General features: G+C 39.6%; 1 protein-coding gene across 1 annotated transcript in view; it reads left to right on the top strand.

The window, feature by feature from the left end:
* Positions 1-12,050, top strand: part of LOC115211122 (venom protease) — a 32,724-nt gene extending 20,674 nt beyond the window's left edge. Inside the window, exons 4-7 of the mRNA XM_029780056.2 lie at positions 3,421-3,545; positions 6,122-6,259; positions 7,312-7,451; positions 11,821-12,050. Of these exons, the coding sequence (XP_029635916.1) occupies positions 3,421-3,545; positions 6,122-6,259; positions 7,312-7,451; positions 11,821-11,976 (559 nt within the window). The 3' untranslated portion in view covers positions 11,977-12,050. The remainder of the gene's footprint in view (positions 1-3,420; positions 3,546-6,121; positions 6,260-7,311; positions 7,452-11,820) is intronic.
* The last annotated feature ends 5,630 nt before the right edge of the window (positions 12,051-17,680 follow it).

Raw genomic sequence — 17,680 nt, 5'->3', positions numbered from 1 at the left:
GCAAATATGTGGCCCGTAGCAAACAAGCAGATGTCGACCAGAAACACACGCACCAATGGTTACAAAGCTCAGGGCTAAAAGCGGAAAGTGAAGCTTATTAACCCGGAACTACCAAGCCAATGTGATGAAAAATGGAGCTGACCCAAAATGCCGATTCTGTAACAATGAGATTGAAACTATTGACCACCTAATCTCAGGGTGTAGAGTCTTAGCACCTGTAGAATATAAAGCAAGACATGACAGAGTCGGCCAGTATTTACACTGGACAATATGTTGGCATTATAAAATCAAAACCGCTGACAAATGGTATAAACACCATCCTGAAGCTGTGACTGAGGGAGAAAATGTGTCGATTCTATGGGACTTCTCTGTACATACCGACAAAACTGGCATTGACCATGCTCAAATGGTGCTTTTTATGTGCCACTGGTATGGGTGCCAATCAAGCGGTAGTCATCAGCCATGACAATGATTTCACTTGTTTCAACAGGTCTTCACAAGCGCAGTTTATTACCCAATGATTGAAGGGTACTCTTAAATGGGCTGGTTATGCTCACTGGCACAGGACACGGTTACAGTCTCACTTGGCTTGTCGGGTCTTTTCAAGCACAGCATATCTCCAAAGGTCTCGGTCACTTGTCATCGTCTTGGTGAGGCCCAATGTTCAAAAGTCATGTTTCACCACTTCACCCCAGGTTTTCTTGGGTCTACTTCTTCCACAGGTTCCCTCCACTGTTAGGGTGTGACACTTTTTCACACAGCTGTCTTCATCCAAACACAACACCTGACCATACCAGTATTGTCATCTCTCTTGCACACCACATCTGATGCCTCTTAAGTCCAACTTTTCTCTCAGGGCACTTACAGTCTGTCTTTTATGCACACTGACATTACACACCCAGTGCAGCATACTGGCTTCATTCCTTGTGAGATTACGCATGTCCTCAGCAGTCACAGCCCATGTTTCACTGCCATGTAGCATGGCTGTTCACACACATGCATCATACAGTCTACCTTTTACTCTGAGCGAGAGGCTCTTTGTCACCAGCAGATGTAGGAGCTCTCTGAACTTTGCCCAGGCTATTCTTATTCTAGCAGCTACACTCTCAGAGTGTCAACCCCCACCACTGACTTGGTCACCTAGGTAACGGAAGCTATCAACTACTTCTAGTTTTTCTCTCTAGAAGCTGTTTTCTGCACATTTTCAGTGTTTATTGCCCCTGTGCATTTGCCACATACAAAAACTATCTTCCCAGTTATTTATTCCCATTGTTTAGAACTAATCATGCATTATCTTGTAGCTCCAAGATTTCAAGTGTGTATTTGTATATTTTTAGAATGCCATTGTAGGGTAGGTGGGAGATGTTGGATCTGGTCAGTTTTCTCATAAAATAAGTAGAATATTTTGGCCAGATATGGCCGGATTAAATGCTAAAGGATTAAACATGCTGGAGTTTAATGTCCTGTTGTTGAGTACTTGATTACCATGGATTTATTCTTTGGTATTTATGCATCAATTGTGTGTGTGTATGCAATTGAGAAAGAAAACTGCACTGCATTCAGTTTTCTTTGACAATTGTCTAAGTCGAAATTCTTGAATGTTTCCCACTGTCTTCATTTCTTCAACTGTCTTCTCTTGATTTTAAAGATATAGGTTGAGGAATTCAAAAGGAATATATTTTGAAGTCTTACCTGTGCCGGTGGCATGTAAGAGAACCATCCGTTCGTGACCGTTGCCAGCACCGCCCCGACTGGGCTCGTGCCGGTGGCACGTAAAAAGCACCATCCGTTCGTGTCCGTTGCCAGTCTCGCCTCGCCCCCGTGCCGGTGGCACATAAAAAGCACCATCCGTTCGTGGCCGTTTGCCAGCTCTGTCTGGCACCTGTGCGGGTGGCACGTAAAAAGCACCCACTACACTCACGGAGTGGTTGGCGTTAGGAAGGGTATCCAGCCGTAGAAACACTGCCAGATCTGACTAGGCCTGATGAAGCCTTCCGGCTTCACAGACCCCAGTTGAACCGTCCAACCCATGCTAGCATGGAAAACGGACGCTAAACGATGATGATGATAGCTTTAAAGAACATGTTTTTCTTTTTTTTTTTTTCTTTTAATGTAAAACCTACATGCTAGTCTGACGGATATTTTCTAAAACACCTTAGCAACCAGTTTGAAATCATTTTGAAGGACTTAGCAGTGCAATTGATGAAGATGTACCTGAGATGTGATGATTAATAAAATGACTTCCAAGCTTCCATCCAATACTTGTAAATCACAGCTGATTAAGTAGATCTATGACCAAAGACCTTCCTACTATGACCATTCAGTATTATTTTCTGGGACTATATCACCAACTCTGTGGTTCCTTTATTTTTAGATGACAGAAAGCTGTTATTTCTAGCAAGTTGAATGACTACATAGGTTCTTCACCAGCTCATGAATTGCTAGTTTATAGATTTGGGTTGTACAGCTGTTATTACAGGTAATAGTTTTAACAGTTGTTATTACCTGTGGGCGTGAAGCCTGCTGACTCCACCCACCAACTTTTTCTTCAGAAAAGATGATCAAATAGTTTTCCTCTTCTACAAGATGGCTTTGACAAAAACAAATAGCCGAGTACACACTCCATCCAAATTATTTTTTGCCTTTCATTTCTTCATGGTTAGTAAAATAAAGTACAATAACAGTCAAGTACCAATAGAATAAAGTACTAGGGTTGATTTCATCAACTCGGGGTCTCCCACCAAATTTCAGATTTGTGCCTGTACTAGAAACAAACATTATTAATAAACGGGAAAACATTCATTATCAAATATGAGAAATAATTGGTGGAGCAACTGAATCATTAGAATGCCAAACAAAATGGTCTATACTACTTGTTCTGAATCTTTACAATCCGAGTTCAAATCCTGCCATGGTCAACTTCACCTTTCCTCCTTTTAAAGGTTCATAAAATAAAGTTCCAATCAAGTGTTGGGGTCAATGGTATAAATTAAATCCCTTCCTTCATAATCGTCAATGTTGAACCTAAGTTAGAAAAGAAAAAAATCCAAATAAATGCTGCTAAGAATTTTGTCTGCTGTGGAAGGGATTCTGTCAGTTTGACAAATTCTTCATAATAATAATAATAATAATAATAATGTATTTTGACTAAAGGCACGAGGCCAGAAATGTTGAGGGAGGAGGCTATCCAATTAAACTGGTCCCAGTGCTCAACTGGTACTTATTTTATTGACCTTGAGAAGAAAGGTGGAGTCAGCCTTCATAGAATTTGAACTCAGAACATAGAGACCAAAAGAATGGCACTAAATATTTTGTCCAGCATACCAATGGTTCTGCCACTTCACAGAATATATAAAAATATTTTAATAAAATTTTAATAATAAAATATTATTAGTAAACTTATTTGCCATTATGTCTCAGAGAGAACAGACAACCAGGTGAAATATTTGTGTCACTGGGAACAAACGACAAAGAGTTTATAAGAAGGGTCTATGTATCAGCAGTGAAAATCAACCCCTCCTATAAGGACCGCCAGTATCATATAGGTAAGTTATTTTGTTACAGTTCTCTTTTTATAATCTCTACCCTTGTGTCTCAGAAGGTTCTAGAAGTGTAAATACTTGGCTATAGTGTTATTAAATGTAAAGTGCAAATATGGGTGTGTGGTAACAAAGTTTGCTCCTCAGTCACACAGTTTAGGGTCTAGCCATACTGCAAAACACCCTGGGAAAGTGTCTTCTATTGCTCCAGTTATACCAAAGCCTTGTAGATGGAAACTGAAAAAAACAAACCTGCCATATATATATATATATATATATATCATCATCATCGTTTAATGTCTGCTTTCCATGCTGGCATGGGTTGGACGGTTCGACTGGGGTCTGGGAAGCCAGGAGGCTGCACCAGGCCCAGTCTGATCTGGCAGTGTTTCTACAGCTGGATGCCCTTCCTAACGCCAACCACTCCATGAGTGTAGTGGGTGCTTTTTACGTGCCTCCAGCACAGGTGCCAGGCGAGGCTGGCAACAGCCACAATCGGTTGGTGCTTTTTATGTGCCACCGGCACTAGTATCACAACTGCAATTTCCATTGATTTTTTATCGATTTCGATTTCTTTATATATATATGCACGTAAAAAGCACCAGTCGAGCGTGGTTGATGCCAGTGCAGCCTGACTAATCCCCATGCCAGTGGCACATAAAAAGCAACCACTACACTCTCTGAGTGGTTGGCATTAGGAAGGGCATCCAGCTGTAGAAACTTTGCCAGATCAGATTGGAGCCTGGTGCAGTTTCCTGGCTTGCCAGTCCTCAATCAATCCGTCCAACCCATGCCAGCATGGAAAGTGGACGTTAAACGATGATGATGACATGCACACTCATAAATTGCACAGTAACATAACAGACTACACTTTAAAACATTTCATGGCAAGTTTAAAACACCTGTTCATTATGTTACAGCACAATTATACGTATGTGTGTGTGTGTATTAATCAAAGGGCATACTGAGTATATGTACATGCTGGAAATAACAGTCAAAACTCTTATTCAAACTGCTGAAAAAATAACACTGATAATAACTACAGAAATCAACTGTCCAAAGACAAACGGGTCAAGAAAATCATTCAACATACCTGTATAGCATCCAGCTAATATATTTTCTAGAAAATATAAAGCGAATGGTTGATTTCTGTAGTTATTATCAGTGTTATTTTTTCAGCAGTTTAAATATGAGTTTTGACTGTTATTTCCAGCAGGTAAACATACTCAGTATGTTCTTTGATTGATATAAATTTTAATCCTTCAACTATTTAATGCTTTTTGGGCTTGCAATCGCCTATATTATTAATTCTGTTATAATCAATTTATTTATATTACCCTAGATAATAACAGAGTTAATAATATCTTCACAAATATTCACTCCTGAATTATTGGCTCATTATTGGAATTATATATGTGTGTGTATGTAGAGAGAGACAGACAGAGAATGCAACATTGTGTGAATTTAGAAAATAATGTATAGTCCATCAAAGAAAACTGTATTTAAAAGCAAGTTATTTGTACCTATTTTAAGAATCCTTTTATCACACCTTTTCAATGAATCCACTGTTAGCACCAACAGCTGTTTCAATAGTGTTGCAAGTGCTGACACACAATGATATCTTTATCAATTTTGGACATAGTGATGGTTACACTGGACTTGAGCAGTTGTATGATGTTATGAGGTGGGCGGGGAGGTTGATTGACCTCCCTCTTAACTACATCCTGTACGTAATTGTCCAATGGCTTGAGGTCTAGTGAACCAGGAGGTGATAAGGTGGCAGTACAATGTTTGACATAATGAGGTGTTATCAAAATGTTCGTTAAGATGTTTCATAAAATAATTACTAATATGCTCCACTATATATTGCCAAGAACTTTTTGTTCCTGTGTGTGTGTAGGCACAATATATAATATACATAAGTTCTAAACCAGCTAAACTCAATCACTTTGGTAAAATAGTTCTGGAATGACTAAATGTATCTCAGACAGCATCACTGTCATCATCTTCATTGTTCGACCGTGGTTGAGACAATGGAATTATACCAGACTTCATGGTCCATCATAGCATTACGGAGGTCCTGTTGCTGAATGCCTGTATCCCTGGAGATTACATCAGGGTAGGAGAGTGTGCACCCTCTGGTATCACGAGCAGATGGCTACTCTTCTCCTCTGGAAGCCATCTGCTCGCATCAATGTAGTTAAGTGTGTATCAGTATGTGTTAAGGTGAACAAATGCGACAGGTATGTGATTGCCTTTGAAGTAAACAAATAAATGACATCGATTCATAGTTAAAATGATTTATTTACTGTACTTTCATTTGCCTTTGGTATACAATATTCTTCACTACATGTAATTGTTGACAACTGCTACGAGTTGCTAGTAATAGAAACAGGGCACATCTGTGGAGGTGGTATGTCAGAACTGAATGTGCTTTGTGTGTGTCGTTCATCTGAGAAAGTAGTCTGTCATGAACCTTTCTATCTGCCAGTCTGTCATGAACCTTTCAGTCTGTCTGCGTCCTTGGCCTTTCTCTCTGTCTCTCTGTTGACCACGAATGTCTCAATTTCTTTTGGTTTCAGTCAGTGACATTGCAGTTCTAACTCTGTCGGAAAAAATCTTGCTGTCGACATGCATCAATCCAGTGTGTCTCCCTGTCATGGAATTTCCCCTCTCAAACACTGAAAACTGTTTCGTTACTGGATGGGGAAAAGATGCAGGTGAGCTACATTATATTTACTTGCCTGTTGATGATGATGATGATGGTTGTTGTTGTTTATGTTGATGGGATCTATGGATGGATGAGCTCAAAGAATACCAGACAAGGAGCTAAGGAACTGGAAGATCAGATATTGTCAGCTGCACTGTAATATGACCAACACCCTCTATTCTGAGTTCAACTAGTTCCAAGTAGGCACCTCAAGGTGGAAAGTCTCAATGCTGGAAACAACAGTAAATGAATGATTCTTCTCATTGTTGCAGTTGAAAGTCAAGGACCTCAAACAGCACCCCTTCCTTGCATCTTGAGCCTCTGTTCAGGATGAAGAGACTCAATGGGCCCAGAGGTCTCTTCTAACCCAGTTTACTGATGGGGTTAACTCCCTCTACATACATAACTCTCAGATAATGAAAGTTTATACTTGAAGATACCCTTCTTCCTGTTTGATTGCCAAACCCAGGCAAGCCATCCAGTACAAACACCAGTGTAGCTAAGAACGCAGTAACGCTTTCTTTCAGAGATGGCATCCTTTAACAGAAGCTAAAGAACGTCTTACTACCATCAGCACTCATACAGAATGCCAGAGACTAACCTAGAATTTCTCAGTGCACACGTTATTGTGAGACAGGTGCTGGTGTTGCCAGTTCTTTTGGCCATTGTTGTTTCTGTCCTGCTGGGGACCCCAACAGCCCTCCCTCCCCACCAGGCTGGCTCTTTAAGTAGCAAATAATTTGCTGGTTTGTGAAAGTGTTAAGATAGAATTAAGGGCACACAAAGCCGGGATTGATTAAAATACAGGTGTGTACATTGATTCCAAACTATTTTGTGAGAGGAATTCTCCTTCTGGATAATGTGAAAAGCACATCATCATATCATAAGCCATATGACACGTGTTACTGCATCATTAAACTTCATTAGCTGCTGACCCTGAAACCATGTTCATTGACCACTCAGAGAACTGCCAGCTTTGGTTAGAATTTATATTTGTTTATATCAATCATTATTGCTAAATAAAATAAAATTACACAATGAATTTTTATTTTTCTCTCTCAGAAGCTGGTAATGTCCAGAGATACCTCCATAAAGTCAGAATTCCAATATGGAACAATACAATGTGTGAAAAATATGCTTTTGGATTCAGTGCCGGCATGTTGTGTGGTGGCTACATTAATGGTGGCAAAGACTCTTGTGGTGTAAGTAATTTCATGCATTCGTTAGGATCTCGTTACATTTAATGTTTGTCAAGGATGAATGTTGAGATAAGAATCTTTCACTCAAATATTTCTACTCAGCTTTTGAGTGGAAGAAACTTCCATTCAGAAAACAAAACGGATTTCTAACTTGATTCTTTTTATTGAGACCTTTTCTGGATGTCAGTGTTTTCCCACACATAATTATGTCACATAGGGACTCCATCTCTTCCCTTGCTTAAGTTTAATCACAGCAAGTGACATAACTCAAAATAGCAAATATTCAAAATAAAGAACTCAATTGAAATTAAGCATGGGTTGAGGGGAGATGAGTTTTGTGTCCATATTTTCTGCTTTCCCAACGACATACAGATTATATCTTACCTATAATGAAATACAATGCGTGTCTCATCGGTCATTCTAGGAGAAAGAAGAGTAAAACAACAAACAGAGTGGGAGTGGGTGTCGGTCACAGATGCTAAAGCAGATGAACAGCGTTCAAAGGCTGTGCTCTGAAAACGCTGGTAGTTTAATCAAAATAAAAGTGCAAATTTGTTCAGCTAAGAATTCAGAGTTATTTCCCTTGTCAGTCTTAAAAATTCTTTCTACAATAAAATAATAAGTTTCAAATTTTGGTACAGACACAAGACCAATAAATGTAGGGAAGGGAGTAAATGGATTACATCAATGCCAGAAGAATATGAAATCAGAACATAAAAATAGATGAAATACTGCTAACGATTCTGCCAGCTGGCCGCTATAAGAATCATGCTATTGAAACCAATTTTTAAAATAATGTAAGATATTGTAATCTCAGCTTATTTTGTTGGTTATGATGGAAAGTGTCAGCTGTCCACAGCAAGCAAACTGAGGTGACACTTGTTTTACTGGTCATGCTTCAAGAACCCTGCCAAGAATTCTTGCAGTTCCAAGCAATGCTGATTTCTCTTGGGTGTTCTATCTTCACACTTGTATCAATCAATAATAATAATACATTTTACTATAGACACAAGACCTGGAATTGGTGGGGAGGGGGATAGACGATCACATTGACCCCAGTACTTGACAGGTACTTAATTTATCGACCCCCACAAGAATGAAAGGCGAATTCAAAAGGCAGAATTGTTAGCAAGCTTGACGAAATTCTGCTAAGCATTTCATCTATTTTTATGTTCAGATTTCAAATTCCTCTGGCATTGATGTAATCCACTTACTCCCTCCCCTGCATTTAATGACCTTGTGTCCGTACTAAAATTTGACCCTTTAACCTAGGGTCAGTTTTAACCAGAATGTCTAACATTGTTGGAATTATTTGGTGGAGCTTTGACCCTTCTGAGAATACAATATCTTACATTATTTTAAAAATTGGTTTCAGTAGCATTATTCTTATTATAGTGGTGTGCTGGCAGAATCATTAGAACACTGGACGAAATGCTTAGCAGTATTTCATCCGTCACTATGTTCTGAGTTCAAATTCTGCCAAGGTTGACTTTGCCTTTCATCCTTTCAGGGTAGGTAAATTAAGTACCAGTTACGCACTGGGGTCGATGTGATTGACTATCCCCCTCCCCTCAAATTCCAAGCCTTGTGCCTATAGTAGAAAGAATGATTATTATTATTATCATTATAAAGACAAGACACTGGCAGAATAGTTCAAACATCAGACAAAATACTTTGCAGTATTTCTCTCAATTCATCATGTTTGGAAGGCAAAACCCATCATGGTTGACTTTGCCTTTTAACTTTCCATGGTCATCAACATCATTTAACGTCCACTGTCCTTGCTGGCATAGGTTGGGTGGTTTGACCTGGGCTGGCAAGCTGGAAGGCTGCACCAAACTCCAGTCTGATTTGGCATGGTTTTCTATGGCTGGATGCCCTTCCTAATGCCAACCACTCTGAGAGTGTAACGAGTGCTTTTATGTGTCACCGACATGGGCTGCCAATTGCATGACAACAGTATCTGTCATGACTGCGATTTTACTTGGCTTGATGGGTCTTCTTCTCAAGTATGACAAAATGCCAAAGGTTTTGGTCATTGCCTCCGTGAGGCCCAACACTTGAAAGGAGCTAGGCCACTTTGCCTCCATGAGGCACAATGTTCAAGAGGAACTCAGCCACCTCGCCTCTGTGAGGCCCAACACTCAAAAGGAACACAGCCACTTTTCCTCGATGAGGTCCAATGCTCAAAAGGAACTCGGTCACTTTGTTTCTGTCAGGCCCAATGCGCAAAAGGTACTCAGCCATTTTACCTCCATGAGGCCCAACGTTCAAAGGTTGATTTGCTTTTTACATGCCACCAGCACAGGTGCACTTGGCAAAATAAATACCAGTTGAACACTGGGGCCAAAGGAATCGATTCATCCCCCTCCCCAGAAATTTCACCAGAATTTGAAACCATTATTAATATTAAGATGGTATGCTGGCCAAAATGCATTGTAGCATTTCGTCCCTGTAGATTTAAATTCTACCGAGGTCAACTTTGCCTTTCATCCTTTTGGGGTCAATAAAATACATACTGGTCAAGCATGGGGGTCAATCTAATCAACCTATCCCCTCCCCCCAAAACTGCTGGCCTGGCACCAGAATTTGAAATCGTAATTACTACTGAGTGAGAGAGCAGCACATGCCATCAAAGTGACACTGGGGTACAAATATACAAAGCCCAATACACCCATCATGACTACTCGTCTGATAAGGGTGCACCAGACACACGCATTGCAACCATGTGTGCACGACATGGTGATATCGTGTTAAGATAAACAGCATTACCACTGCTGCTACTACTACTATTACTACTGTTAGATTGTTCCAAAAATAATGGCCGCTCTAAGTGTTGTGTTTTGCAATGCAATTTCATTATAGTATTTTAATTATTTTAATTCACCATGATAGATTACTAGCCACTAAACCTTTTTTTCCATTTTCTCTCCCTGTTTCTTTCTGTGTTCCTTTCTGTCGAAGAGCGTAGGCTCGAAACGTAAAAGACTTTCTCACTTCCCGACCGTTAAACTAATACATCTGTTTGTTGTTTACACACCTGTCTTCATCTTTTGTTTTTTTGTAAATTCTCACTATTTTAATTATATTTTAGGTAAATTTTGACATACTTAATAATTGATATATGCTCTTTAATAATTTTCTGCTTATTTCACACAGAAAACATTCTTGAAGCAGAGGCGCCCTTAATTATAAACATGACAAAAAAGGACCTTCACTTATTTTTCTTACATGAGTTCAAGCTTAGGGGCACAATGCCTCCCAAACTGCTGCCAATATCAACAGAGCATGGGGAGAGGGGTCCACAAATGATCGCACAGTACAAAGGTGGTTTCAGAAATTCTGTAGTGGTGATGAGAGCTTTGAAGATGAAGAAGGTAGAGAATGGTCATGCAGTCTTGACAATGAACAATTGAAAGCAACTGTTGAACAAAATCCACGTCAAAGTGCCAGAGAAATGTCTCAGGCACTTGGTGCCAGTATTGCAACAGTCTCACGCAATCTACAGGAGATTGATCAAGTGAAAAAGCTTGATGAATGGGTGCCGCATGAGCTCAATGGAAATCTAAAGGTTATCCTTTATGATAACTGTATACAATCAGATCAATGGCTTGATCGAGATGAGTCCCCCAAACATTTCCCAAAACCAAAGTTGCATCAGCAAAAGATTATGGGGACTGTCTGGTGATCTGCCATTGGTTTTGTCCATTACAGCTTTCTGGAAGCCATTCAGTGCATTACAGTAGAGGATCACTGAATGCAGGACCACTTGCAAAAACAATGAGACATGCATTGGTGAATCAGCGTGGCTCAATTCTGCTCCATGATAATGCAAAGCCACATGTTGCAAGAATGACACTACAGAAACTCACAGACTTGGGATATGAGACTTCATCACATCCTCCATATCCTCCTCACCTTTTTTTAAGCATTTAAACACGTTTTTAAGTGATAAAACTTTCAGGTCCAAACCAGAGATGGGATCAGCTTTCAAAGATTTCTTAGCATCAAAGCCAATAAGTTTTTATCAAAGAGGCATAAATAGTCTCCTTGATCGATGGCAGAGATGCATTAGATGTTCACAGCTCATACTTTGACTAATCAAAACATTTCTATTGTTAATTTTTCCAGAATAAAATTATGTTTTTTGAAATCAGCCATTAATTTCACAACAACCTAATATGACTACGAGTGCTTCCCTGGACAGTGAAATGGCAGAAAAGAGGAGATGTGGGCAAAACAGCTTGCAGCATTTAGTTGCACCGTTTTATATTCTGAGTTAAAATGTTATCATTCTGAGATTTATTTCTGATACAACCTTATGTTGTATGGCTTCTGTTGACTTTAACCTTTTAATGGATATTTTTTTCAGGGAGATTCTGGAGGACCCTTGATATGCCCATCAAACAATCGTTGGGTACTGACTGGTATTGTCTCTTATGGAATGGGATGTTCCAGACCTCATTCCCCTGGTGTCTACACAGATGTACGATATTATTTAAACTGGATACAAAAAACCATTAACTGAAGATCTTCCAGTCTTTTACTCTTTGTCCCAGTTTTGTTACTTTTTTTTAAAGAAATAAAAAAAATTAGTTTTCTTAAAACTATTTTTGTCATCATTTTAGGTCATTGCAGAATATTCTAAGCCACAAAACCACATTATTGTGTTTAAGAGCATGGGCTACTAACCCCAAGATTCCAAGTTCAATTCCAGGCAGTGACCTGAATAATAATAATAATAATAAAAAGACCTGGAAATAGAGGTAACTCGAATGTGGAATCTAAAACCAGAAACAATTCCTATCATAGTAGGCGCATTAGGTATGATAAAAAAATATTCAGACAAACACATAACAAAAACACCAGGACTTACAAACACATATAACATACAGAAAATTGCACTACTGGGCACTGCACACATCCTACGCAGAACACTTTCAATACAGTAACCATCAGAGCATCACAACAAATCACAGCACATACCCAAGGCACACAGAGCTGCGCTTGGTAGTGAAGTGAATGCACGCTATAAAAATAGAACTACTGAATGATAATATTAATAATAACAACAACAACATCGAAAAATACCTTAGGAATAAGAACCCAGGTTCGAAATTTCCCCCAAGACACCTGATGAAGGATGGAGGGTATATCAGCTGAAATGCTGCGTTAACAACAAACAAAATGAGGACAAATATCCGTCAAATGTAAATAATACACATTATTAATATTATTGCTGTAGTTGTCAAGGCATCAAGCTGTTAGAAACTAAAGGGTAATGCCAGATGAAATACTTAGCAGTATTTTGTCTGTCCTTACATTCTGAGTTCAAACGCTGTGCACATCAACTTTGTACCAGTCAAGTACTGGGGTTGATGTAATTGACTAGAACCCACCTCCCCCAAAATTTCAAGCCTTGTGCCTTTACTAGATAAGATTGTTGTTGTTGCTGTGGTGGTGGTGGTTGCAGCAAGCTGGCAGAAATGTTAGAGTATCAGAAAAAAATGATTAATGTTTCTTCCAGCTCTGTGTTCTGAATTCAAATTCACCCTTAGTCAACTTTGAAAACATCATCATCATCATCATTATTATTATTATTATTAAGGCAACAAACTGGCAGAATTGTTAGCACACTGGATGAAAAGTTTAGTGGTATTTCACCCATCGCTATGTTCTGAGTTCAAATTTTGCTGAGGTCAACTTTGCCTTTCATCCTTTCGGGGTCAATAAATTAAGCATCAGTTGAACACTGGGATCAATGGAATCGACTTATCACCTACTCCCAAATTTTATTACCTTGTGCCTAGAGAAGAAAGGATTATTATTATTATTATTATTATAATTAAAACAAGACGCTGGCAGAATGGTTGGCGGCATTTCATCCATTTTTACATTCAGAGCTCAAATTCTGCCAAAGTCAATTTTGCCTTTCATGGTTGAGGAAATAAGTACCAGTTGTACACTGGGGTCGATGTGATCAACCAGTCCCTCCCTTGCAAAATTTCAAGTCTTTCTACCTTTAGTAGAAAGTATTAGTAAGGCTGTAAAGTTAATGAAATAGTTTGTGTGAGTCAAAATGCTAAAAGACATTTCTTCTGGCTCTCTAGGTTCAAATCCCACCAAGGTCAACTGTGCATTTCATCCCTTCAGGGTTGATAACATAAAGTACCAGCTGACTACTGGGGTCAATGTAATTGACAAAACCCCTCTACTCAAAATTGCTGGCCTTGTGCCAAGAACAGAAAGAATAACTATTTGAGTAGCAAATGGCAGAATCATTAGAACATACCACAAGAAATGTCAAAGTGATGTTTCTTCCAGCCCTCTACATTCTGAGTTCAAATCCTGCTGAGGTCAACTTTGTCTTTCCTTTCAGGGTCAATAAAAAAGCAGCTATTATTTGTGATTTAATAAATGGAAGCTAAAGTAAAGTTGTGGGTCATGTGCCATCATTTCAAATTTTTCTCAGTTCTTTTCCACTCGTATCAACCCTACCAGCATGAGAGATTCCTGTCTGTGGTTTTCGCTGTCAACCTCATAGAATGATTGATCACCAGTTTCTTGAACACAGCCAGGTCCTCAGGAGGCCTCTGATGATGAGGTGTTATCTGCAGCCAACACAAAGAGACATTCTCAGTGGTCAGACCTCATCAGGATGGCTAAGTCTGTCCAGAAGATCTAAAACATGATAAAAGAGAATTCAAGCAGGTCAGTGAGGGACATCATTGAGGACCTCAAGGTGGCACAGTCCATGATCAGATGTGTGTAGTTAGGGCCAATGTTGTGTAACTCAAGGTGGCAGAGTCAATTATTCAATGGTATTACATGTGGTTGCTAGATACAAGTCCTACATGATGAAGGAAGAGCAGTAAGATAGAGGTGCACCATGTGATCACATGATCCCAAATTTACATGGCCTCCTGTCTCTCCTGATTTAGGTCCCCTGAGCTGAGGAGTCATTGAGGATGGAATCCAACTAGCAGTTCCAGTGTCAGAGAATCACTGAAGGCTACAATAAGTTGAGTAGTAGTAGTAGTCATATATGGTGGGATGTAGTAGTGGTGGCGGTCTCACTTGGTTTGACAGAGGTCCACACAAACATGGTAAATCACCAAAGGTCTCGGTTACCTGTCACTGCCACTATGAGGCCCAATGCTCAAATGGTGCTTTTCGTGTGCCACTGGCATGGGTGCCGGTCAGACAGCACTGGCATCAGCCATGACTACAATTTCACTTGACTTGACAATTCCTCTCAAGCATGGCACATCACTAAAGGTCTCATTCACCTGTCATTGGCTCCGTGAGGCTCAAAGTTGAAAGTTCGTGCTTCACCACTTCATCCCATGTCTTCCTGAGTCTACCTCTTCTAGTTTCCCTCCACCATTAGAATGCAACACTTCTTCACACAGCTGTCCTCATCCGTACGTATCACATGACCATACCAGCGCTGTCGTCTCCCTTGCACACCACATCTGATGCCTCTTTTGCCCAACTTTTCTCTCAGGACGCTTACATTCTGTCATGCATAATAATAATAATAATAATAATAATAATAATAATCCTTTCTATTATAAGCACAAAGCCAGAAATTTGAGGGAGAGAGGTAGTAAATTACATTGACCCCAGTGCTCAACTGGTACTTATTTTATTTGCCCTGAAAGGATGAAAGGCTAAGTCCACCTTGGTGACATTTGAACTCAGAACATGAAGATGGATGAAATGATGCTAAGCATTTTGCCTGGCATGTTAACGATTCCACCAGTTTTCCACCTTAGTAATAATAATAATAATTATTGTTGGAGCATTGGGTTCAATACAACCCAATCTGAAAAGAGCATCTGAAAACCTTAGAAATACCCTACAATCTAGGCGTTTTGCAAAAGTCGGCATTACTTGGTACAGGACGCATATTGCATAAAGTACTGTCTGTCTGAGGTCCTAGTCATTACTTGACAAATAGTACAAACCTCCGGTAGACACAATATCTTCAAGCAACAACCTCATGATATTGTATACTGTGCAACGTCTATAATAATAATAATAATTATTATTATTATTATTATTATTATAATAACAACAACAATGGATGAAAAGGGGAAGGCAAAAATCCTTTGGGATTTTGACTCCCAGACAGACAATGTTAGAGCATCGAATGCCGGATATAGTAACCTTTAGGAGGGACAAGCAAGAGTGCCTAATAATCGACATAGCAGTGCCAGGAGATCAACACATCATCATGAAAGAAAGAGAAAAAGTTGATAAATATGGAGACCTGAGAATTGAGATTACCAAGATGTGGCAGCTATGAGAGTCAAGCATAGAGGTTATCCCTATTATCATCGGAGCATTGAGTTCAATATGACCCAATCTGAAAAAAGAAACAAACTTCTGAAAACCTTAGAAATACCCTACAATCTAGATGTATTGCAAAAGTCAGCATTACTTGGAACTGTACGCATATTACGTAAAGTACTGTCTGTCTGAGGTGCTTGTTGTGACTTGACAAACAGCACAAATCCCCGTTAGACACAATATCTTTAATCAACAACCTAATGATATTATGTACTGTGCGACATCTATAATAATAATAAAGAGGATTATAATGATTTGGCACAAGGCCAGCAATTTTGGAGGAAAGACGTTAGTTGATAGCACTGACTGCAGAAAGAGGAAACGTCAAGTTGACTTTGATAAGATTTGAATTTGGAATGTGTAAAAAGAGCTGAAGCAAATGCTTCAAAGTATTTTATACTAACACTCTACTGATTCTGTCAGCTCACCAAATAATAATAATAATAATAATAATTTGCAACCTTTCGAGACCTTTGGTGATATGCCGTACATGAGAAGACTTGTCAGGCCAAGTGAAATCATAGTCATGCCCGATGCCAGTGTCATGAAACTGGCACCTGTGCCAGTGGCACATAGAAAGCACCCTTTAAACGTTGGGCCTCATAGAGGCAGTAACAAGTGACTGGGACCTTTGGCGATATGTTGTGCTTGAGAAGACTCATGAAGCCAAGTAAAACTGTAGTCATGGCTGATGCCAGTATTACATAACTGGCACCTGTGCCAGTGGCATGTAAAAAAGGCACCCCATTACACTCTTGGAGTGGTTAGTGTTACGAAGGGCATCTCGCTGTAGAGACCATGCCAAACCAGACTGAAACCTGGTGCAGCTCCCCAGCTGACCAGTTTTCAAACTGTCCAACCCATGCCAGCATGGAAAAATGGATGTATGATGATGAAGGTGGAAAGACATGAGAAGGGGCTCCAGAAGGAAGGTCTGGGGAAGAAGAAATGGTTACAGGAGTTAGTGCGGGATATGTTGGGGAGGTGAACACAAGATGGGTGATGAGAGGAGGAGAGATGAGTGAGATGAAAGTGGTCGATGGGACATGAAACCAGCCAGCTCTGAGGAAACAAGGCCACTGTAGTAGCATTAAAGAATAACATTAAACGATGATGATGATGATGATGATAAGAGAGAGACAACAACAGAAGAGAGATAACAACAATCTACCTGGCAGGTGAGAGGCTGAGATAGGTTTGAGTGATATTAATATAGTTTTGGTAGCATCTCGAGATGAAGAATTTGTAGAACTCACATAGAAATCTGTTGGCATCATTCACTTACAATATCTTCTTCTAGCAGAAATACCAGATTCTTTGTCCACTATGAGACCCAATTGCTGTTAAAGGAACATCTAAAGAGGTAATTAATTGACATTAAATGACACAGAATACAGCACAAGGGAATTCCAAGACCCAGTCTTCAATAATAGGTAAGTGCTAACACAGGTGGCGCCTGGCATAATAACAATACCGGTAAGAGTGAAGCTGGTCTACCAGAGTTCAATCCCTTGTAAATCATGGTAAATATTGTGATAAATTGTTTATCATTTAGCAAGGTTCTAAATTTTGTGGTATTGTTATTTAGTGCCAAGTCAGCCCTGACTGGACAGAGCCATCCAGTGAAGACTATCCAAACATGACTGTCACTACCTTTCAGTATATCAGTAATATCAGTGTCCAGTGTGTCCTTCCTTTTGTAAGATACTAGTGTGTGATTTGAGATTCACTAGCTATCTGAAGGCCATATCAGATGCTCCCTCATGTGTGCCATGAGGAAAAGGGAATGAAATAGGGGTTGTTAGGGTTCGGGTTTTATTGGAAGGGGAATAACTCCTACAATACTTTAAAATGAATTAATGAAATGAAAAGAAATT

The sequence above is a fragment of the Octopus sinensis genome, linkage group LG4 (assembly GCF_006345805.1).
Source record: "Octopus sinensis linkage group LG4, ASM634580v1, whole genome shotgun sequence".
Lineage (NCBI taxonomy): Eukaryota > Metazoa > Mollusca > Cephalopoda > Octopoda > Octopodidae > Octopus > Octopus sinensis.
Note: the sequence above shows the minus strand (reverse complement) of the source record. Positions and strands in the feature narration are given on the sequence as shown.